The following is a 25,044-nucleotide window of genomic DNA, read 5'->3' as shown; positions in this document are numbered from 1 at the left end:
AGCCATGATGTGGAAGCCATAGCTGTCATTGTTTTCAGTTCATGTCTGTTCAGTTCATGGAAAACTTCAAAATTTAAGGTGGGAAATAATTTTGTATCATCCCAACCATTGAAGAAATGGACTTTTTTTTTTTCCAAATCTCAGAAATTATAATTTATACAGATGTTAATTGAGTTAGTGAATCCTTGGAGAAGGGCCTGAAAAATGTAATTCTGTGTATGTACTAAGTATATCAGTATCAAACTGATCTCATTAATGTTAATACTTCCGAAGTGTTAGCTCATACTTTGTCAGGCAGAATGAGGGCGTTTTTTAAACTCATCTTTCCAATGCTACTTTCAAACAGGCATTAATCACTTCATATTTTCTGAAGTTCTTGAAAGTCCCAGGGCCAGAAGGAAAACATTTGACTCCAAATGAGTTTCATGGAAGTCTTACCTTGACAAGAAATAAATCCAATCAGTGGTTGCAGTCTGTGCTGCCTCTCCACCCAGTCCTCAAATAAACGGTTCTAGTGGAGTATCTTGGTCAGGATGGGAGCCAGAGGGAAGAGATCTCTGGGTGCATTGGGGCTGCTAGTGCTGCTTCAGGCTCCTGCTGTGATTTCTTTGCCAAGGACTGGCTAATTTATCTGGGTTTTAGTGGATCCTTTGGTCATCCCTCTTCTATTGCCTTTATTTTGGTATTGCTTAAGAAATAGTCCTGAATTAAAAGGAGATTAATGACTGGGTCTAATTGGTTTTGCTATCCTTAGGGTTGATGTGCCAAATTAATCCCTGGTAGAGCTCCATTAATCTTTATGGATTTACACCCAAGATTAATTTGTCCCCCAATCCTAATCACTTGCTGTGTGGTCTATGGAAAATCACTTAACTTGGTGTGTGGGTTTTCCATTCCAGCTGGAATTGAGGCTGATGACTCTAAGTTCAGGGAAGACAAAAGAATCCAACTTGTTAGAGTTTGTTACTGTCCTTACATGGAAGACTTTTTTAATAAAATGCATGTTTGACTTGTGCATGCTAGTTTTGGTTTGGTCTTGTTTTTTACTTTAGTGAAGCATGGAAAGAGATATTTTCACCAGGTTCAGCAGAGATACGCACTCGCTGTAATGGCTTTGTACCAGGAGCTCAAGGGGATTTTGTGTGTTGATGATGTTAGACCCAAGGTGTCAAACTTCATGTCTGAAGGAAGTCACACAGCATATACAGAAGCAGAATTTGGCCCTTTTCATTTCTGCTTTGTTTAGGCTAATTTCTCCTGCTATTCCTCAGTGAGAATCACATGGACAATAGGAATTTTGCTTAAGTGAGGATTATGGGATTAATCCCTCGATCTCCACTCATGTTTATTTTGGCACTCATTTAGACTGGCAATCTCAGGAGCTCCTTAGCTCCGGTTCTCCCCATGCTGCTCACAGACACACATCTAAAAGCGCCTCTTATGGATTAAAGTAGCAATTGCATTTACCAAAAGGCTCCTGTATTTGCACAAATATGTTCTAGTAATGCCACCAATTAGATAAAACAGTGACTTTACACAGATAATAGAAAAGAATGTGCTGATAAGGTTTGCAGCAATTTATTTTTGCTGGGACCAGGGCTAGAGGTGAACAGCAAGTAATCCATCAGCAAGATGATGAAAAGAACACTTGAGCTTTACAACCCCTTCCATTTAAATAGCCCCAAGCACTATTACTCAACCAGAAAATATATGTGTTGAAATATGTTCTTCCGTATACTTGTATATTTAATACTTGTATATTTAATGTAATTTGTTATATGAGCAAATATACATATAAAAAAGAGGCTGAAGGCTCAGTTGTTGAAGTCTTCTAAAATAAAATAATGCAGTGGGATCGAATGATCTTTGCAAAAAAAAGGAAGCTGAAGTATATTCAGTAAAGAAATAATTACAGGGTTTTGACTTTTCTTTGATACAGCTTCTCTGAATGATTTACAAAATTGCTAGGTAGCTATTTTTCAAAATGTGCTTTATTTTATAGCCAGTATTGACTATTTCCTCTTAATCCTGGATATATAAAACATTTTTACGTACTTACTGGAATTCCAACAGACATGCTAAATACACACTGAAATCATTGTCAATTATTTATTTGAGTTGGCAAGGAAAAATATTTTTAAAGTTTAATGAAGCCAGCAGTGATACACAGTTTAATGTTGCTGAGCAACAATACGGATGGCCAGTATTTTTAAGGTAAAAAAAAATACAGTATAATCATGTTGATGCCTTAGGGCTTGGTTATACCTCCCATAGCAAAGCTCAGGGGAGGAGAATCAAAGAGCTCAGGGAGCCATCTCAGCTCACTGAATTTCTCATGATGAAGTAGCAGCTTGTGGGTCAGATGGGGCACGTTGGGGAGCCACCTCCAAGCTCCACAGGTCACAGAAACCCATGGGAAAACAAGCTCCCACCTGCCTGCCCCAGGACATAAGAGATGGGACTATGGGACAGAGGGAATTGGAGGGAAGCCTTGGGTAGGGTGCAGAAACTAATGAAAGAGGCATTTCGTTTAAGTAATTAATTTGGCATGTCTCAGAATTCAAGGATAAAGAGACATTAAGCAAAGCAAAAGGCAGAGCGTAAACCTGACGGAAAGGGAAGCTTTTGCCTGATTCATGATGGATCTGTGGCATTAGTGACACCAGGGCTCTCCTGTGGCCAGAAGAGCAAAGCCCTCAGAAGACATGGAGGCGCCAGCAAGCAGTCCCAGCTCCCGGAGGCAGATTTCCCTGTTTATTTTCCTAAATTTTTTCCCTGGCTGCCTGCCTCATACGCAGGCATAGCCCAGGTCCCTGGCTCCAGGGTCAGAGTGAAGTGGCCCTTGCTCAGGGTCCTGCAGCCCTGGGGCTCTGCAAGTGCCCCCAGCAAGGACACAGCAGCTATGTGGTGGCCTCCCTGAGCCTCTCCAAGCATTTTCCCTATGGATACAAGCTGATCCAGCAGTGTGGGTCTCATGGCGAGGACGGTGCAGGGCTGAACACAGCACAGCGGTGAGCCCTGCGTCCTCCCCTGCCCACTGCTGCCTCCCGCTGATGCTAGCGGGGCTGGAAACCTGCACCATTGCAGCTCCTCATTTCTTAGCTGTGCTCCCCAGTAAACCCGTGGTGCCCGGCGGTGACGGGTAACCTGCTGCTATTTGTGCATATTTTTGTAAAGTTCACCCCACCGCTGCTGGGAGCGATATTTGGAGTGTTCCTTTTTCTGCACTCTCTGAGTCATGTTCCCATCATTCCTGCACCTCACAATATTTTCGCATTGCCATAGTGACCGCCTGTGCAGGAGGCACAGCCGCGAAACTTCAGGTTTTTCCTGAACCCAAATCGCCCACCACGCTGGACCTCTGTTCCATTTGGGTTATATCAAGCAGCCCACATGAAACAAATAGTGCATTTTATTTTTAGGAGAATTGCAGTTCACTTCCCACACAGAGATAATACTGTCACCTGCAAGAGATAAAAATCCTCCCACTAAACCTTCCTGACTGCTATACCCAAAATTTTTCAATTAGGTCTCACTCCCCAAGGACACACACACTCCATGACTGAATTTTCAATGAGAAGTAGCTAAACAAATTTAAATGCATGGCAAAGTATATGTTGTTCACTTGCATTTTTTTCCCCTCCCTCCCTGCCCTCACCCTGCCAAGTCAAATTCCTTAAAAGTAGAAAGTCTGGACCAAATCCGTGTTTCTGAACACCCCCCTCTGTTGGACACACATCCAAATGTTACAGCTTTCTCAAATGTCTAGGCAGAATGGCAAACCAGAATTTTATAAACGGGAAGACCTCATTTTAAACGTTCTGGTGTAGGTTTTGGACTATCTGAAAGATGACTAAATTATATGCATTTAGATGTGTGTCTCAGATAATGTAAAAGACATGCAGCCCCTGTAGAGACTTCTTTTGCTAGCAGCATGGGGTACCAGTTCAGAAAATTTATTGTCTCGACTTGAAGGCGAATGATCACCCTCAGTGCCTGTTTAGGCATCTGCACCTCAGGGTAATAAATCTTATACAGTATCACTCTTTTAAGAGGGAAAGGGAGGACTGTTTGTACAGGATGCCCTTACACACAGGATCTCTGTGAACAGGGAGAAAAGAGGCATAAATGACTTCATACATCCCAGAGTGCAATTTCCATCTTATACAAGCAGTTAATATAAATGCACACAAGCTTCTGTCTGTGGCAGTATTCTATGGCATTAAGTCAAATACAGACTGAATTAGGTTTCAAATATTGCCGTCAGTATTGATTATGGATGCTCAGAAGCATCAGGACTGAAGGACACCCTCCGTTCTGTGCATATATGCTGCCCTGCTAAGCAGTGATTAGTTGTTTCTAAGGGAAAGCCAATGTACATGGTCTTTCTACTCCATCAGTGTTATAGGACTGGATCAGAAAAGAGGGAACAGAGTAGAAAACTCAAATACTCTCACATCCCCAGATAGTAGCACCATTTCTGGTTTAGCATTAAGAAAACTGTTTTCTTCCTCAACTGCTATTGAAGGTGATAGAAATATGGCCTTTAGCTTAAACAGGAGCAGGAACTGATCTCCTAAGAGCAGAAAAACATGCAGCAGTGAATGGCTACTTTGTGTGTGGACAGGTAGGGAGCCTTTTAGACTCAGACTCCTAATTTATGTTACAAGCTTTGTAGCAAGACTGAATCTTGGGAAATGACCTTGAGGCACTTCCCTCAAAGCGGGATCAACCATGTCCATGCCTTTTCTGACAGGTACCATCCTTAAAGATATTCCGTGGATCTTGCTCAGCCACCCCTCACAGCTCCCTGTTTCGAGCCCTCTCTGATCACTCCTATTTGCTGGTGGATTCTCTGCACGTTGCCCACATTTTCGTAGTATAAGGTGTATAAAAGCAGACCCAACGATCCAACTGAGGCCCCATCAGTGCTGGAAGGATTACATCATCATTTTGAGGATTATACTGTTCCTTATCCATCCTGGTAGGAAGTTTGCTATTTCCAAATTGCAAAACCAATTTGACTCAGTGTTTGGTTTGTGGCCTACTATAACCTCTAGAAGAACTATTTCCTAACCAGCTATTACCCCCTTTCCAGGGGATAATTTCTGTCTAAATGTAGTCCCTTTTACTGGTCCTTGTTACATTTTGTCTTGCTTTTACAGACAGTTCCTTCAAGCTGCCAAGATCTCTTTTTTTTTTTCTTTTTAATCTGCCTAATGACTAGTGTACTTGCAGTGCTCCCAAGCTGTGACTTGCACATTTACTATTTTATATTATTTTCTATTCTCTTATCCAGACATTAATGAAAATGATGAATGTAGTGAGACTAAGGACAAACCATGCAGAATCTTATTCCATACACCATTCTTTACAGTCTTCTTTCTTTTTTCTTTCTTTCTTTTTTTTTTGTTACTCTCTAGATTTAATTACCAAACAGTTTTATACCTACTCTATAACACTGTCATCAAGACTGTGTTTCCCCATTTGCTTATAGAAGTGTCATCACAAGTGAAAAAATCTCAATTTATATGATACCTACCACCTTTCTGCTATCCACAGTGTTCTCTTGTCTCTATATTCTCTCATGGAAAGAATTAGATTGGCTTGACAGATTTTGTTCTTACAGCTAAAGCTGAATGTTGCGCATTTCATGATAATCTTCTGGGAACTGATATAGTTTGTTTAAAAAAAATCCAAGTTTTTTGAAGTTAAGCAGACTGATCCATAATTCTCTATTGCTTTGCTTTTTCTGCTATAGATAGGTACTGTATTTTGCTGTTTCTGGTGCTCTGGTACCCTACACACCTAGACACACTGAGACAACAACTGGCAGTTCTTTGATTACTTTAGTCTGCCTGTTAAACAGTACAGAATGATGTTATCAGGTCTAACTGGTTTGAAAAAAAATCTGAATGCAGTGCAGCTGGGAGATTAATCAAATCGAGAAAATAATTGAGCTTAACAACAGTCATCTACTTGTTGGATGAATTTTCGGTTGGATCCGTTCCCCCATCTAGATGGCTGCGTGGCCCTGCAAACCACCAGGACGGCAGGATGTGGGAGGGCAGTGAGGAGCTGGGAATGAAGTGAAGCAGGGAGAGTATAACGACATTTTTCAACAACAACTGGTGTAGACCACTGGTTTACCGTGGTTGCTGAAATACAGCTGTAATGATGCAAAAAAAAAGTCCTTACTTATTTACATGTTCTTGTCATTCAGAAAGAAGCTTGTGCTGTAGACAGGGACTCTCTTACTGTCGTTCCTCTGCGCTAGTCTATGAGCTATCAGGAAAAACATGTAGGGATGGAAAAAGCCCTGGGTTTCAAACTTTGCATGCCATATTTCCTACTTTCATGTGGAAGGAAATTATCATGAATGAACAACAGGACTTTCTTCATGAGGCCAATGGAAAAATGCTAAATCATATCCAGGATCGCTCCTGCCTGTGTTGTGTGAACATGGGGGAGGCTGACAGCAAGGGAGAAAAGGGCATTTTTCCAGGCATCCTTCAGCAGCCCTGAGCTGCTCAGCACAGCTGAACGTGAACTGATATTTTGCTCTGCTTCTAGTCTGTAATTGTCTCGTTTTCTGCAAGATGACACATAGCACAGTTGAAAATCATGAGTCATATACTCTTCCAGAATAAAATATTATTTACTCCTTATTTGTGGATGGTCACTAAATGACATTTAAAACAATGAGGATAGTAAAACATCCTTTTATGTGATCTTATATGAAGTTTTATAGCTAGAGCTTCTTAATGACAGGAAATGAAGGGTAACCACCTACTCAAAACATTTTTTTTTTAAATGGGTCATGTGAAGCTCAACTGCATCAATGTTGCTATTTTTTTCCTGCAGAAATGGCTGCTGAATAAGATAGCTGCCAATCTCTTGAAATAAGTCATGTCATGAAGGAATCAGGAATATAGATGTGCAAAACCAAAAAAAAAAAAGATGAAACGCTAAGATTTGGACCTTGGTCAAATTGAGGATGTCTCTGGTGATAGTAACAGCTAGCTGGATTGTTTGTAGATACTTCTGAGTGTCGTACAATAAATCCATATAGCACTTTTTATAAGTGAGGAGGTCACCTGAGGCTGATAGTGCTCAATTATAGCTTAGCCCCTGCCCTCTTCTACCCACCCCTTATAGCCTGGGGGACCTTTCCTTTTGTGGGAAGAGATGGATTTAGGGAAAGGAGCAAGCTTTCTCAGACAAATAAAGGATATACCACGTTATCCCACAGCCTGGTTAAATCCAGGTCATCAAGTAAGCAGTTACGGACACCCAAAGGCGCCATTTCAGAGCGAGGAGGAGGCTGGGAGCAGCAGCCCCTGGCAACCTGCGGCCCTCCGACGGCAAGGGCACGCGGCAGGGGGTTATGTCCTTAATTCTCCTGTTCAGGCCTGCATCTGCCTGTGTAATTTATGGCACACAATATATATTTTTCTTTTGAGATCCATTCTCTTCTTTAGTCCAGTATTCATCCTGCTGGAAAAGGGTGAAGCAAGGAGGGGTTATTGGGTACCAGAAAATGCAAAATAACTTTTCTTCCAGCCCTCTTTTTCTTCTTGAATTATGACTGCGCTCATGACAAGATCCTTTCAGCTCCTCTCCGTCCCCCCATCCATAGGCCTGTTTATCTCCCACTCCCGCTTTGAAAGCCTGAACGAGAAATACCAGGTGCTGAAATCCTTAAGAATTGGTAGAGGCCTCGGTGTATGAAACAAGTGAGTGATTGTTTGTCCTGCCTCAGTGGCCAACGGCCAGGCCAAGGAGCCGGGACAACTTCTCGGGGCCGCATTCAGCACCCATCATTATTGCCCCTATTCCCTTTTCCCCCGGGCGGCTCTGGTGAATGGCATCCCAAAGGCAGGAATGCCACGCATGGCTTCCCGAGGCAGATTAGCAATCCCGCCCCTCGCACTGGCTGGCAGAGGTGTTTTCAGAGCAGCCGCCTTCGCCTCCCAGAGCCAAATGTTTTAGTAGTGAGGGGACCCGATGCTGCAGTCCCAGCACCCGCGTCTGCCCCATCCCCAGGGATTCAGCGGTGGCTCCTTTGCTTCAAGCATGTGTTTGGTTGTACTTTAGCCTTACATGTCAAAAAGGGGAATTTTTCTAAGTTTCTGGATATGCTGGCTGTGAATCTGCAGAAATAAAATGCTTAAAAAAAAAGATTGCATTGCCGGCCTTGGTGCAATCTCTGAGATCAAGATAGAAAAAAGCTGCTTCTGAGCCAAGTTCTGCTCCAAAGTAAATAAAATTGCTTAATTCAAAACAAAGCTATAGTTACCCACAAAAACAAAAGAAACAGCCTTTTGCTGGAAATCAGTGTTAAAGTGATGCTGAAATGTGTAGGAAAGGACTGTTCCCCACTGCTTTGTTCTCAAGCCAGGCTAGTTTGGATTAGCTGGTGATTTAACTGCTTTTGTCCATCCCCAGGTTGTTTCTAGGGATCTTGAACGGGGAAGACAGAAATGGGCTGAGGCGGCAGAAGCCCTGCAAAGATGTAAGGTTTCCATGTAGGTGGTCTTGAGCTCTGGCAGATATCAAAGGAATTTGCAAGGGGAGCGGGCTGAATTCCCCACTCTTTCCTTGGAGGCCATCCCTCATACTGCCCTCTCTCCTCCACCAGCTTGCGAAAAGCTCATGGAAATGCATTGCGTTTGGACCTGTGGTGTTTCTTTGGAAAGGGCCAGTGGAAATAGCCCACGTGGCACAAATGGAATTTGGCTTTCTTTATCCCCCTGCCTCTTTTTGCCATTGCAAAGGATACCGGAGATGGATAAGCAAAGCATTAAGCTAGATTAGAGGAGGTGGTAATTGGACACATGTGTTAGCCAGATTTAAGATCAAGGTTAGTTCTCCATAGATACTTTCTGACAATTTGTTTGGTAGCACAAATTATCTTTCCCAATAAACCTCTGCCAGAAGGTAAGCATAATATATAAAATCATAAAATCAAATTCATTTTTTTTTCAACATTTACCATGGCTGATTTTCAGCAGAGTGAAAGGAACTTTACAATGTCAGATATGGGCAAATTTCCAGTAACATAAGTGACCAATATTAGCACTTAAGGGAAATATATAAATGGACATAAATGAGATTAGGTTGCCTCCAGTAAAGTTAATATATTGCACCTATGTGGTGCTTCATCTTTTACATACCTTTAATGTGTACTTTATTATTTACATGGCTGACAATTAATTTTCCTAGTAGATACCAATTCCCTTGAGAAGCCGTTAATGGTGCTGGATCTTGAAAACAGTGAAACAGTGAGACAAGAAGGTGTGAAATTATGAATATCAGGTCTTACAAGTTTCACCTTAAATGGTTTCTACTTCCAGGTTTTACACCTTCTTGTAAATTGCTGAAAGTCAAATTAAAATTCTTGTTCTAAAAATGGAACAGAATGACACTTGTAGTAACACCTGTGACAAAAAGGCAATTTTGTGTGCACTTTAACTGATCCAGTTAGTATGCCTTATTTAAATATCTACCATTTAAAAATAATGTATTTATGTCATCGTTTGTACTCATCCTGTTCTTCCGTAACATCATTCGGAAGGCACTGATTTATATCATTATAGCTTGCATAAACCAGACATGAAATAGTGAAAAAATATGACTTAACTATATGAATAAGATAGGCCTCTGAAATATTTATTGTGATAATAAATTCCTTAGAGCCATAACAGACAAATAAATTTAAAAACCCTTCAAAGTGATCTCACAGTTCAGGAGGCGAGCGCGGGCACAAGGAGCCACAGAGCCTCTCCCTGTTATGCACCTGCTGACCTGGAGCTCCCTGAGGTTGGAGCGGGTGCAGGAAAGCTCCTTTTCCTGGGATGCAGGACTGGGAATTCCCCATGGGCAGTGCCCATAAGTTAGAACGGACCTGGCAACCCCCTTTGGCTGCTGCAGTGCAGTTGGTGAAATGGTGAGGACCCAGCCTGTGCCAAAAGGCTTTTTTTTTTTTTAGCAAAATTAGGGAATTGAATCTCACTCCAGCTGGGAATGTGGTGCCTGAAGCTCAGCGGAGCTCTAGCAGGGCTGAAGCCACCAGACACAGGGCTGCAGAGCTGAGCTGGAAAACGCTTAAGGAGTAATTCTGTGGTGTGGACAGAACGTTTCATGGGACACCACCCGTGCCTGCACCTCCTTACGCCTAGCTGTAACAGTTATTAAGGTGTCAGAAACTGTTGCTGTTCCCATCAGCACAAATTGCAAATGGAAAAGCAGTTGCTTTCCCGTGTATTTTTAGTGTATATTGCCTCTCCTCAGGCTAGTGACATAATGTTATATCTTTGGACATTACAAGTCTGCAGTTGGCTGTTAGATATGTTGAAGGGTATAGAACCTAACTTGCTACAAAGCCTTACAAAAATAAAAGTAATTCTAGTGCTAATACTATGCTTGAAAGCATTTCATAATAAACAGAGTAAATAATACCCTCAGTGTCTGTGGGCAGGAGAGTCTCATGGCTAGCATGCTCAGCTGGCACTTACTCTGTTTTGATGGTCACCAACTTCCACCCTCTTCTTTCATTTCTTCTGGCTGGGTCATTGTATTCATCTTATTTTCCATATTGTAAAATAAAGACAGTATTTAATTCAAAAAGCTGCTGCAAGTGTGAAAGCACCACTGATTGCTGAGAACTCTCCCACCTTGGAATGAAGGGAGTCACAGACATGCACAGCAATATCCTTTTCATCTTCAAAGCGTTCTTCCTGTGTTTACAAATTAAACAAACCTCAAAGCAATATATATATATGTGTGTATTTTCTGGGCAGTGTGATTAAGAATACTCTTAATAATTATAGAGAAAACCACACAATTCCAAAATGTCATTTGAAACAACCTGATGTATACAGACATAATGTAAGGTATTTTCATTTGGATTGTAAAACATGCTTACCTTTGATGGTTTCATCACACATTTGTTATATTGTATTTTTAATGTGCTCAGGCTGCGCCTGTGTAATGGTGATTCTCCCCTCATCTCCCCTCTTTCCCATGTGTGTGAAGTGAGCTTTGTAGTGACATTCATGAAGGCCCCTGCTGTGGCTCGAACACTGGAGTCCCGGTATTTAGGAGGCACTATTATTCCAGCAGCTGAAGTGTTTTCATAAAGGAGACGAGGAGGCAAGGCCCTTTTTTTCTTTCCTGTGGGATAATAGGGAAGGAAATCCTTATGGCAGCCTGTACTGCACCTTGACGGAGAGCCCCATTCTCATACCTAGAGGTTGTCTGCTGGTGAGCACAGACCTCTGTTGAAGAAGGAGGGCAATTTATTCACCGCATGAAATTCTCTTAAACAAACAAAACCCTCTGTACTTTCTGCTGCTTATTCAAGAGGAAAACATGATAATGCAAAGGAGGGGAAAAAAAAGAAACACAGATCTCTAAACTGGGATTTAAGCAGCTGCTAGGATTTAAGCTGCTTGCTAAATCCAAGACACAGCCCAGATGCCCAATAGCTAAATGGCTGTATGGTCCCAAACGTGCTTAAAACTCACCTGTTCCATCCAGGCTGGATGGAGAGCGCCACAGCCAGCTCACCTGGACTCCCCCAAGCAGCAGGCACGGCCCTCTCCTTCCCATAACTACTCAGGGAAAACATTATACTTGGGATTTTAGCCTTGAGTCAGGCATCTGAAGGACAAGTACTGCGGAGTACTTCAGCCTTTTTTTTTCCTGGATGCAACCTATGATCCACAAAGGAAAAACAGAACTTGGACGAATGTGCAATTTAAAACCTGTCGGGTTTAGGCAGAGATTGACTGCAACATTAAGTGAGATTATAAACACTGAGATGGACGCTTAAGTCTTAAATTGAAGCTGAATGTCTATGGAGCTGAATTCAGCCCCCTTTAATCACGTTGCAGCAAATGTGATCTATCAAATGATCTCTAAAAAGCTTGAGGGGCTCTTCAAAAGTTAGTCCCAGTAAAATAGATGCTATAATTATAATCCTTGATAAATTTGAGTGAAAGCGGCACTTGCAGATGGTGCTAGATGCTTTGCATGGTGAAGTTTGCTCTACTTACAAAACAGGCTCAATGCGAGGAGCCGCGGTCCTGGCTTTGCCAGTTTGTTTGGTGGCCCTGCAGGATGCCAAGCTGAGAGGAACCTCCAGCCTCTGTGGCCGATGGAGCATTCGCTTCCTTGCAGCTCTGCAAAGAGGGTCCAGTAAATCCTAACTGCACTGGTACTTTGCCCCCACAAAACCAGTGTCAAAGTGGCTCTCAAGTGATAGCAAGAGCTGTCATCTTCTGTGAAGGAGCTCCCTGAAGCAATGGTATCTTGTCCAGAGCAAGGAGCCACTTAGGGCTTGAGTATCAAGGGTAGAGTGCCATGGTAGTCACTAAATAGTGAAAATAGCCAGATGTTGATCAATGATAGCGCCAACTGAATGACCCTGAATAGTCGCTCTTCAAAAGCCCTTCTCTACCCACCAGCGTGCTTGGATTGGGCCTTTTCTCTCAGCATGATTGCTGATTACATAGGCATAAAATGTATAATCATTTTCCACTACTTTGCTGGGTTTTAAAAGGATGCTATAACCTATCTTGTTGTTGTTTCATGTTGACATTATGACTAGGTCAACTCTTCATCTTCATCTGAGAGGGTACTTCAGCTATAACATCATATTATAATAATATACAATTTCATAGAGTTGAGAGTTATGAATTGCAGGAGTTCTGATGTGAAACCACGGTTTCCATAATGCCATAGTTTTGGCATTTATTAGTAATGCAAAAAAAATGGGAAAAAAGGAGAAACAGGAATATATCAAACATCAAAATTCTTTGAATACAGCATATAAATGGGGAATGAAAGAAAATTTTATTCATCCTGAAATTGGATCATTACATCCCGAAAATCCTGCCAGAGATGTCTAAAAGCTCTTTTGTTCTCACTTGCCAAACAGTTATTTGTATCACGCTACCCAAAACACACGAAACTTAAATCACTAGTTACAAAATGCAGCTTCCAAAAATCTAACACTCACAACGATAAGCGTGCATAAATGTACTATAAATCCCCTCCAAATACATCAGTCCCAGGATACTCATCAGAATGATACACTCTCCTTTATGCAATGTCACATTTTCCAATGCACTGGCTCGGATCTGTACAAATGATTAAAGTGATAGTTCACCGAAAAATGGACTATAAAAAGAAAAAAACAAATGCTCTCTTTATTTAGCTGCACCACCAGAATTCCCACAGATGCATTAGTGAATCTTGCGGATCTGTCTTTCCATTGTTCCCACAGTAGATATAATTTCTTTTTCATTTTGTGGTGTTCAGTGCAGTTTAGTGTAATAGGATTGTAACAGGTCTAGAAATCATTGCAATTAAATTACGATCCTGTTTTAGGTAATCTACCTTTCTTTAACTATACTGTGATCATATCAGGTTGATATTTGATTTTCCAAGTGCCTTTAATTTCCCTTATTTCCCCTTTTTGTCCTTTCTGTTGCTTTTCAAGGCATTGCAAAAGTCACTGGATCCTTACCTCTCTTACCATCTCAGCACTGGGTCTTTGTTGTAGGTTTTCTCGTTGACAACCTGTTTTTTTCCTGCAGAAATACAAATTGTGGACGTCCTTTTTCATTTTATATACTATTGGAATAGCTACAGACATGCATAGAAACTCTTTTGGCATTAAAATCACACTCCACAGCAATGTTTCATAGAATTATTTTCCAAAATATGGACATGTTAAGGAGATATAAAGTAAGCTAACATTGGCAGCTTATGGGAGACCGTACCAGTGACATCAAAGCTGTCTCCAGTTAATGCAGAATTAGCACATTAATACACTCTCAAGATCAGAAAGAGTAACCTAACCATGGCAATAATGTTTTAAAATGAAGGATATTCTTAATTTCTATTAAAACTAAGTGGTGCTTTTCTAGCACTGTGACATGTCTGTCAAAATTCCCATGTGTGTGCACGTCTGTTTACACTTTTTTAAAACAATACCATATTTTGGAAGAGTTTGATGGATTATGCATGAAAAGGACATGAGAAAACCTAAGGGATCTGTGTGAATTGGTAAAGACCAGAAAGAATCAAGGCTCTTTCAAACATTAGGACAGTTGATTGTCTTTTAGCATTTTTAAAGCTATTTTCCCTTCTAGGCTTTCTGGCTGTTTTTTTATAATTAAGCTACTACCAATCTTCTTCCTCCTGTAACCTGCGGCTCTACTGTGCGGTTGTTTCCGTCACATAGCAGTTTAGCACCAGGCTGGGCAAGCGCCCGATTCGGGGATGTCTTCAGCTCTACCTCTTTTGGCCCTGGCAGTTCAGGAGGGAGCAGTTTTCACCCTGCTAAAATGGAACTGGTAGCTTCGCCTGATTTTGTAGTGTGTTTTTGTGCCTTTGTTTGAGCGGCTGGTGAGAAGATCTGCATGTCTGGCGCAGGCACCAGAGCCACCATGCGGACCCGCTTTGGAAAATGCCCCGGGTATTGCAGCAGGAAGGGCGCTTTAGCCGGGCCACACATTATTTTTCTTCTCCTTCTAGAGGAGCTTGGAAGAAACACGGGTTTTGGTCATGGCACGCTGCAGCATCTCACGCAGAAATTGAGTCCAAGGAGATACAATGTAAATTCACAATATTGCTGCCTGCCTGCTGTTTTGGTATCGGTACCCTGAAATCACCATGAGCAGATGCTGTGTCTCTACCTAGATAATAGTAATAAAAAAATTAAAATAGCTCAAATCCTTGTAGCATCACACAGCAGGACAGCGTACAGATGGCAGCAGTCTGCAAACTAAATAATTACCACTCTGTAAGGCTGTCATAACAAATCAAGGGACGTATCATTGCTTTTTAATTGCTGTAGGAGAATATCGGTTGCGGCTGTGCGCGGTGCCCAGGATGCTGCTCTGGCGGATGCGGAGCCGCGTTGCCTTGGGCTCGGGGACACGCTCATCGGTAGCAGCTTGTGGCCGAACGGGGCTCAGGGAGCCCTGCGGGTTATTTCTGCAGGGCGGGAAGGGCCACGTTGCCTGGGGCTCCTTCCCACCCCATCCCAACCCGCCCCGTCCCGTCCCGTCCCGTCCGGGCGGAGGCGCCGCAGGAACGAGCCGCAGCTCTGACCACGCCCCTCCTCCAAGCCCCGCCCCTGAGCCGCAAACCCCGCCCCAGGGCTGCAAGCCCCGCCCCATTCCGAGCTCCGAGCCTCCTCCAGGCCCCGCCCCCAGGCTCCAGGCCCCGCCCCGGCGGCGCGGCGGAGCAGGCGGGTCGCCATGGCAACCAGGGAGTGAGGCCGGCGCAGGCCCCGCCGCCACCGCCGCCGCCGCCGCCTCGCTCAGTGTGCGGCAGCGCGGGCGCCGGGCGGGCCGCGGCGCGGGGCGCCATGGAGGACGGTTTCTCCAGCTACAGCAGCCTCTACGACACCTCCTCGCTGCTGCACTTCTGCAACGGTAAGGCCGCCGCCGGGCACGGCGGGCGCGCCGCTTCCCCCTCCTGCCCCCGCCGCGCCGCCGGCAGCACCGGCCCCTGCGGCCGCCGTGGCCACGGGAGCCGCTCCTGCGCCGGCGTCGCGGCAGTATCTGCATGTATATATGTATATGTGTGAAGTACAGGCGTGTGTATATATATGTGTGTGTGTGTATTTAATATATACATTTTTATATGTGTGCATTAAACATACACGCACACACACAGACCTGTACCCCTGTATACGTGTGTGCAAGTGCATCTGCCTCAAATGAGGACCTGCCACCGCAGGCAGCGCCGGCGGCTGCGTGTCCTGCTGCCTGGGTGACCCGTCCCTCGCTCGCTCCCCCGCTCCGTGCATCCCGCACGGCCGTACGTATGGATATCCCATGCAGCGGAGGGTCTCGGCTCGCCGCCGTGGCCCGAGCGCTGCCACCCGGGGATGCAGCCGGGCAGGTGTCCTCGGCCCGCAGCAAGGTCTCCATCCCCGTGAAGGGCGTTTGCAGGTTAAAACCCCCTTTGGAATGGAGACAGCTGGTCCATATAGTCACCGCCTTTATTTATTTATTTTTTTCTTTAAAATGGGGATTATTTGGATTGTGGTGTTGGCTGCATGGCCCTGTAACAGGCAGGCTGCCTGGCAATGGCCTTATGGAAAAAGGAGGAAGAAGGAAGTGAGGAATTGTCAGTATCATTGGAGGAAGCATTTGCAGGCTTGGCGTGCAGAGGGTTTAGGATAATTTAACTAGCTGGTGTTTGACGGTATTTCAGCATTTGGTATCCTAAAAATACCAAGTTCTCCAAGGTCAGCTTCAAATTCAAAATACTATTTAGAGATTTTGCTTTTAGCAGCAAAACTGTGAGTGTTTGTCATCTCGTGTTCCATCAAAATTCATCTGCAGTCCTCTCATTCCTCCGGGTTTTAGCAGAGGTCTGGCTTTCTGCTGCTCTCCGAACAGCTGGAGACAGGTTAATATTAAATTGCTTTACGACAGCAACCACATCGTCTGCCTCTTCTCTTGGAAAGCAGGGAAGATGATAAATTTTACATGATTTTCTTTGTGGTGTGGGTTATGGTTAGCAGTGTATTCTAATACAGCTGGACCTGGAGCCCGTGGGAGTGATTTCCTGAGAGGCGAGGAGCTCTGCGCTCGAGCCGGCCGCTGGGCTCTGCTGCAGCAACCCCACAGCTCTCGGGAGCAGAAAACTGTGACTGCGCACGGGCTTCTACGCTAAGGCCAGGTGTCCGCTCTGCCTAAACCTGGCAAATATTTTATTGTAATTTTAAAAAGGGAACATGTAGCAATTCCTTTCAGAGTTTGTGCTGTGATCAATCCTTAAGCAAGCTTCATTTCGTGCTTAAGTCTCAAGCTTTTTTGCAGTATTCAGGGTAGTAGTGTACATGAGGGAACAGGATGAGTACTGGCACTTTGAGTAGTCTGAATAAACAGTGTCCTGTATCTGAGAACTGTCACTTATGTTGATTTTATACCCCTGAATACAGTATTATGCCTGATACCCAGCATTAAAACATACTGCCTTTTACACAGGTTTTGAAATCTTCGTTAATCCTTGAGTATTATGTTCTAAAATGTGATACTGAAGGGATCACTTGACTCAAGCTCGAGAAGATGTTGCAAACTTTACTTGTCTATGTTTATGAAAGCCTGTTGTTTGATTTCCTTCGCTTTTGAGACTTAGCTTTCAATGAGACTAAATTATATTACGAGATGAATAAGAGCAAGAGAACAAGGCCTTTGAATACTGCCTGGAGGAGATCAGATATCTCACACAGACACATATGACCCATGAGGAAGAAAGTACAGATGGGGGATGCCAGCGAGAGTTTGGAGGTTGGAAGAGGAAAAGAAAATTGCTTTGCAGGGAGGGGGAAGCCTTTTGGTATTTTAATGGGTAGTATGAAAGATGGTAGTATGAGTAGGGTAGGTATAGGGAAAGGAGGGGATTGTGCTCTGAAGACAAATGGGACTTCTATTTGCTTATTTTTATATAGCTTGGCCGGGTAAATTGAAATATAGAGGTGGCTGGTAAGCCCTTGAAGTGGTCACCTGTGTATGCAGAGAGATTTTTGGTACCAAAGAGAGGAGAAGGGTTTAACTTTAGGATTACATGTGGAAACACAATGGAATTTTTTTAACTGTCCATGGCTGAAAAGACACTAAAGAGAATGTGAGTGTGCATGAAACGCGTGTGACGCCCGTGAGGACGGGAGCGGGTGACCTGCTCATGTGAAGCTGCACAGGCCCGGGGCAGCAGGACCCTGCCGCCTGGGCACAAGGGCTGCTGCAGCTTCTCCCATTCCCCCAGCCCTTCTGCTTACGCAGGGCAGGTGGCAGAGGAGGCTGGAAGGGACCGAGAGGGGCAGGGCAGGAGGGTGGGGGCAAATTTACCCCAGGCCTCTCTAGAAAGGGCCCTGGATTCAAGAGGGGAATGAGAGTCTTTTCTTCTTCCTTTTCTTTACTCATTTACACACAGGTGCGATCTGCGTGATCTCCTAGTGACAGGCTTTTGTGGCTTATAATGCATAAAAACATGATAAATAGTGAAAGAAGGGAGAGAAGAAAGAGGTGAGGAAAACAGGTTCATTCTGAGTTGCGTGTCTAAAAATCTGGGACAGATATTTAGCACAGCTGGTTCAAAGGCACCTACTTTCTTCCTCTAAAATACAACTGTGTTTCACAGAACATTAGGAGAAGGTTGGCGTTTGAGAACCACTGTGCTAATGAATGCAAGTGTCAGTCAGAGATAGCATCAAAGCAAGAAATACACACTTGCATAGTGAATTTAGGTGAGTTACTTCACTCTCATTGCCTTAGTTTCCTTTCTTGAAAATTCAAAGGAAAGAGTACCTACGTCCTGTAAAGGAGGTTATTGCAATAATCTGAAATCTCTCTTGGGATTTTCTGAGGGCAGTCTCTTCAGATGCCCGAAGTATTTTGCTGGCTGGTGTATCTATAGCCTTGTGTTTCTAGGTTTTCCTCGCCCCTTTTTTTAGTCAGACACTACAATAACTCCTATAATGCAAGTCTTTTGCTGATTCTCAAGTTGCATCTCAATAAAAATCTTCTCATCAGTAAAGAAAATTGCTGGGTTTAGGTTGCGTGTTGAGAGGTAGAGCAGGAATTAATGTTAATCGTATCACTCTAGTTACTTGGTATCCCTGGTATTAATGTAACTTTTATATAATTCTGCATGAAAAGTTTTACATTTATCTACAAGTAATGTCTATTTTAGTAATCAGTTCTCTAAATTGAAAGTCAAAGTGATAGAATGCTAATAAGGTAATAGGATATCCAGGTTTTTAATGTCTGCTTAGGGATTGATCGAGAACCAGGCTGGATGTGAAACTATAGAACAAGGCGCAGACTGGGATTGCATACGGGGCGGATTATATGGTATAAAATAAAATATGTATGGGGCTGAAATTTGGGCTTCTAAAAAAGTATCTGGGTGGACTTAGAGAAGGAAGTGAGAACTTGTTGTTTCATTTACAACTTGGGAAGCATGTTCAGTATTTTTCTCTTTGCTGGTAAGAAAATTGTAACTGTCAAATGGTCATTTCTGCATCCGTGGTGGAAATGGCTGATATAGCTGTCAAATTTAGAATATCTGGGTGAAATGATTGAAAGGGTGCAAAACCAATTTTTTTTTCTCAATGAAATTGATTTATTTTGTTAAGAATTAAATAATTTTAATTACAGTTCTGTTTACTTGATTACCTGAAGTATAGTTACTGGTAGAAAAATGTAGAGTTCCTGATTTTTTTTTTCAGTCATGAAGTGATTCAGTATTAATTATATTAATGGTTACTCCAAAAAAAAGGGGGAGGGGGGGCGCTGGCAGAATCCAAACTTCGAAAAAGCAACAGTTTCTTTTCCCTCCTTCCCTCCCCTCAGGTAAGTAAACTAAGAGTAGTAATGGTTTTGATGACTGTCCATGACCATTTCTTTGGAAAGCCATACAAAAAAAAAACTTGTATGAGCCAGGTCATGTATTGGTTTGGGTCAGTTGATTTCCAGTCAAATGCCTCTGCTTCTGTAAGTAACTACCATTACTGAAAATAAATTGAATATATGTGAGCTTTCTTCCCAAGTCACCTACAAGTGGAGTGCTGCCTTATTAGCAGGGAAGCAAACTCCAGGATCACAAAACACCTCGATGGGCAGTGCTGTTCCAGCAGGTTTCTCCACTTTCCCATTTGACTCCCAGCCCTCCTCTTCCCAACTTCTGAAAACGTATCCAGTTACTCTCCTCCTCCAGCCGGCCCCAAATTGCACCGTACAGGATGGATTAGGGCACCCGCAATGGTGCGTTGAGCCTTTTCATTTTCAGGTCACTAGTTCACCTCCGTCAAGGGTTAGAAGACAGTGTCATTCATCTTCCTGTGGTCACTTCCTAGGCATAATGCAAAATGAAACTGGGTTTAGTTTGTTTCTCACTGGGAGAAAAAGAAAAAAAAAGTTGTTGCAAACGTTTTAACAGCATTATTCATCATTATTGTTTTTTTTTTTTTGATCTCAACAGCATAAAACAAGTGAGTAAGACAGACACACCAGACCCCAGGCCTGTCCTCTCCAGGGAAGGAGCACCTTTTGAGCTCATGAAGGTTCTGCCTGGTTGCTGGAGCAGTAGAAGATTTTTATAGAGAACCAGAGATAGAGACCTTTTTTTCCCTTTTTTTTTCTTTCACCAGGATTTTTTCGGTCTTTTACCTAAATGTAAAGCTGGGCTGGGTTCTACATTGAATGTCTGTTTCTCACAATTTTGAAGCTATGTAGAATGTAAGATGACTTTTGATCAAATAGCCCTTGCTTCTACTCCGTGTAAAAGGTTCTTTCTTGAGTTCCCAAGTTCCTTCATAATTCCTTTAGTTACAAGAAGGATGATTTATAAATAAAAGTAGCATCTGTGAGTTTCCAGATCTTGCCCAGTATTCTTACGTTGTGGAAGAAAGGGGAGGAGTCACATACAGAAACACAAGTTTTTGTTTGTGTAGTAATTGACTGCAAAATAAATCAGTTCATTTTGGAATAAAAATAACTTGCTCTAATGGACACTTTCACAATATACATTGTTAGTCTCATTAAAGCTAAAACTATTAATTTTAATGAGGCACTATATAAGTTAGCTGTTTCCAAGTCATGAGTTATTATAGCTCGTTTAGTCATGGATAGTGTTAATTGTAGTTGTTGGGATTTTGCTGTTTGGCTTGTTTTTTTAACTAAACTTTTAAAAACAAATACAAAGAAAATAGAAACCAGACATGAGAATTCTTCAGCGTTAGTCAAGCCTCAGTAGAGAATTTGTGTCAGTGTTAGTAGTATGGTGAGAAACTACAAGTATCAAGTATTTTATCATGAATAAAACAACATACAGAATTCTAAATTAAAGGATTGAGCTCTTGGCAGAAAAACATGCTTTATCTGATCTTCAAGGAATTTTTTAAAATTTAATAATACTTTATAGAGCTGATAAAACATTTTTTTTTTTAGTTCTAATCAAGAATACCAAAATTCAGATGCTTTTATTGGTGCTTAAACCACATACAAACAATTCAAACCAGGATTAAAATTCTAATAAATTATTAACAAGTGTCTGCTCTGCCATTCAGTGGCCTGTATTACAGTAGGTTTTTATTCAGGCTTTCCTTCTGTTTCCCCTTTCCTTGACATTCAAACTGCTGTTTTTCAAGTTGATGCTGTAGTTTTGTCATGAGAAGTATTGCTAAGCTATAATGGAGATCTTGTCTTTTGGTCATTAAAATCTTAAGGAAGATGTGAGGGAATAAATACAAAGGTAGCTTGAAATGCAGTATTATCTCTCTGTTTTTAGGGGGCTACTTAGTGTTTGCAGATCATGCTAATTGGGCGGCCGGAAGGTATCGTGCAAGCTCGGAGGGAACTTTGGATGATGCCGTTCATCTTCTGTGAAACAAAATTTAAAATGCTTGTCCATTACATAATTAAAATGTGGAAGTAGCTCCCTGAGGATTTTTAGGGAGATGGGGTGGGGATAATGATATGTTAACATGATTTCACTAAATTAATTCTTTGGGAAGTAATTAAGTGAGATTGCCCACACTCCATTGCTTCTAAAGAGTAAAATCTGATGTGGTCCGTCATTTTCTGGTCTTAACTCAAAACAACTGATTATTGAATAAGGATAATGTGCTGGGTCAAAAGCTGGCCCCTAATAATGTTATGGACACTGTCAAATGTGGTCACCAATTCCGTACTTGAATTTTAAATCTGAAGGAAACACCTTGTAGTGATAAAGCATTTACATTTATTAATAGACATTATTTTCAATTGTAAACTTTTGTTGGGCTCTTGGAAACAGGAGAGAAGAAATATTTTGTGTTTTCAGATGTAACCGTTGCAGATCAATATATAAAACACTTCAACTTGCTTGTAAGGGCTCCTAAACAAAACTTTAAAATTCGAGATTCCTGTGGTATAGAATACATGACCACATTTCAACATGTAAGTAGGAAAGATGGAGAAACAGTCATTGTTTCAAGCTAGCGAAGGCATTTTTTTCATGATAACTTTGTAAAAATCTTGTATTTCAGGGAAACGATGTTTTTTCATTCATGTTCTCTCTCTCTCTTTTTTTTTTTTAAAGCATGAAAACCTTAAAAATGGTGAAAACCACAAAACAAACAGAAACAGCACTTGAGACTCCTGAGTGTAGCTCTTGCAGGCAGGACGAGGCTGCCCGGTTTCGCACAATCAGTTTCGTGTTTACCCTGTGTTTACTAAACACGAATGTTGCCTCCTGCAATGTCCAGCATGTCCCAAGCTACATCACACGCTCATATAGACCTGCAGAGATGCCTGGAAAGCGTCCTCCCAATTCCCAAATTTTTGTGCTGCTTTAAATAGCCGGCACGGCCCGGCAGAGGGGCTCTCCTGCTGGCCTGCAGCCTTGCTCGTGCTTTAGCGGCTGTGGGACGTGGTCCTTCCATGGATGTGTGAAGCCCTGCGCCCGGCAGCACCCGGCAAGCGGGACGGGAGCAAGGAGCGAGCACCATGGGTGGTCTGGGGACATTCCTCCGGCCACGGGGGCAAGAGGGTCCTTATCTAACCTGATAATGACCTTATGGGCGCGAGCGCCTCTGGAGACGTGGGATAATCTTCAGGAGAGTCGGTGAGTCCCTTTCAGTGTTAAAGAAGTGCTGTTAAAGTTAAAGAAATGCTCTATATCTTCCCAAATATAGGCCAAAGGAGTAGGTCAGAAGCAGCCAGGACTACTCAGCTCAATTAATCTGAAAAATCAGGCCTTTTTTATTTTAGGTTCCTAACTGGATTTTAACATTGAATTTAGGGAACCCGCATCCCTGAATTATTCAAGGTATAGATATAAAACATGAACTAAAATAACTCAGAGTGTAACAGACTAAAACACTTCCTGGTCTGATATGGGGCAGGTAAGAGCCAAAATCCTGGGCTCTCCAGAGAGCAGGAGCTTGGTGTTTGACTCGAGTGAGGTGAGAGCTATCTGTACCACTGAGGTGTTTTCTGTGTGGTAGAGCAAACAGAGCTGGGGTCAGCAACCCTTGGAGATAAGACTTTTCTTGAATGGTTTCCTGCAGGATCTGCAGCCCAAGGGCAGGATAGTTTAAAAGGGTTCAAAGACGCTAATTAGTAAGATTAGCAGGACTGGCTCCTTGCTGCTGTGTGTGAGGCACTATTTCTACAGTAGCAAGAAATGCGGGACAGGAGGAATGAGCCCGTAGACCCAAGCAGTTACTGCTGAGGGCTCGGGGTCCTTCTCTGTTCGTGTTTGGGGCCGTTGGCTTTGTCTGAGCATGCGGTAACACAAAACGCTGTGGGTGCTTCCCACGCTGCACAAACCAGAGCGGGGTAAGTGCTCGAACGACTGCTTCGAGGGCACCTTCCTCACCCGACATCGAGCGCTAACACTGCTGGAGACAGGAACTGCCAAGGTTGGTGACCGCTGGGGTCAGCTCTGTGGTGGCTCTGGCTGGGCCAGCTGGTGGTATTTCCTTTGCAAAGTGCTGTCTCCTCTGCTGTAGCTCTTGCTTTAAGATTTGGGAAGAAGAAATAGGGTCTGGCTTGGTCCCCAAAAGCTGCGTGCGCCTCATTCCCTTCTGCACTTTTCTTGAGCACAGAACGTGACTTCTGCAGGTGACGAACAAGTCGGCGCAGGACTCGGTTTTGCAAGTCCAAAGATTTATTGGCAGCTGCTTTTCAAACAGCACCTTGTGCATACAGATCATGTTCGGAATGGAGAAATTAAAATCTCAAAACTTTTTTTTTGTGCACAAATTAATGGACTCGACAAAATTAGAACCAAGGTTTTAAATTTGTAAGGGTTGGGCTTTACTGAAAGGTCTAGACTCATTCCTTTTAAAGGGAGGTAGTATTGGGTGTAGCATTCTCTCTGCCCTCAATAATTATTGTATGACCTAGTAGATTGTTGTTCTGCCTCTGCTTCTTAAAGCTGGATAAATTAGAAGATCCACATGTTCCTTTTGTACTTGGAACATAGCTGAGTACTGAGTATTGGGATTTGCTTAGTTTTTGTTGTGCTGTATTTGACAGTGCATTATCTGAAAGATTTTAAATAAGCATGTGATCTGCACAAAAGTCTGAAAAAAAATATTTATTGTACCAGTAGTGTCTGAGAACAATTTCCAGCTGAGTTGTCTGAACTGCTTTTCAAGAGTTTTTTTTATGACTTGGACTTTTTAGTTTGTTAAACAACTAAGAAATTTAGTCATGAAATTAAATATTAAGCTGTTGAAATGAAAAAAGTCTGCTGTTGTGTTAAACAAATACTTTATAACTAAAATTTACTGAAGTAAACTGTGTTCTTGGGTTAGATCTAACAAGAGCCAGACATTTATACTTATTTCTTATGTAGCTTGTGAATGTAAGACACTTAGATGCAACCTGAAAACCAGGAACAGGAAAGTGAAGTTTATCCCGATCCTGTCTCATCTGTGACAATCCTGAGGGATTCTGTCTCATAGCCGTGGTGGGTGCCAGGTAGGGTTTACTGCTGTGACCCTCGCCTCCCTCTCACGTGAAGACCTACTCTTGCAAGTGTAGAAGGCCTTCCAAGGCCTTCTTTATAAACAGGGAGTAAATACCAGTGTATCTACTGCCTTTTCTTTTCCTTTCCTTTTCTTTTTTTTTTCTCTTGAAATGGAGCAGAGACCAAAAAAAAAAAAAAATAGAGATCTTTGTAGCTGCTACTCCTTTTGGCAAAGCTTAGCCGTTTTTTGGTTTGTATGTATGTAGTAGAAAATCATTCTTACCACTAACTTTGTGGATGAGTAACACCATATAATCATGCTGCTCTATTTTTGATTTAAATAAAGTAGTATAACAGTATAACGTAGACGGCAGAAACTTCACAAGGGATGTGCAAGGCAGCAGACGTGGTCCTACTGGTAGGAGCTGACTGCCCGTGGGGTTTTCAGGAGGAGAAGCTAAACCAGGGGCTGCAGGAGCCAGGAGACGGCACAGGGGAGCTCGGGAGCCTGCGGCTGGGGAGGACCCTGATGCCGGGGCGATGCCGATGCCC

The 25,044-nt window shown here is 42.8% G+C and overlaps 1 protein-coding gene across 5 annotated transcripts in view; it reads left to right on the top strand.

The window, feature by feature from the left end:
* EML1 (EMAP like 1) overlaps window positions 1-25,044 on the top strand; it is a 108,712-nt gene that overhangs the window by 26,258 nt on the left and 57,410 nt on the right. For 4 of the 5 annotated variants that reach the window (XM_088539653.1, XM_088539656.1, XM_088539652.1 and 1 more), the window contains exon 1: window positions 15,316-15,452. The exons of the other annotated variant lie outside the window; for it this stretch is intronic. In XM_088539653.1, coding sequence (XP_088395779.1) covers window positions 15,386-15,452 — 67 coding nt within the window. In that variant the 5' untranslated portion in view covers window positions 15,316-15,385. Of the gene's footprint in view, window positions 1-15,315; window positions 15,453-25,044 lie in introns of those variants that run through there. 5 annotated transcript variants of the gene reach the window in all.

Source organism: Tinamus guttatus, unplaced genomic scaffold (assembly GCF_059628265.1).
Source record: "Tinamus guttatus ecotype Peru unplaced genomic scaffold, ASM5962826v1 Tinamus_guttatus_pri_ptg000048l, whole genome shotgun sequence".
Taxonomy (NCBI): domain Eukaryota; kingdom Metazoa; phylum Chordata; class Aves; order Tinamiformes; family Tinamidae; genus Tinamus; species Tinamus guttatus.
Note: the sequence above shows the minus strand (reverse complement) of the source record. Positions and strands in the feature narration are given on the sequence as shown.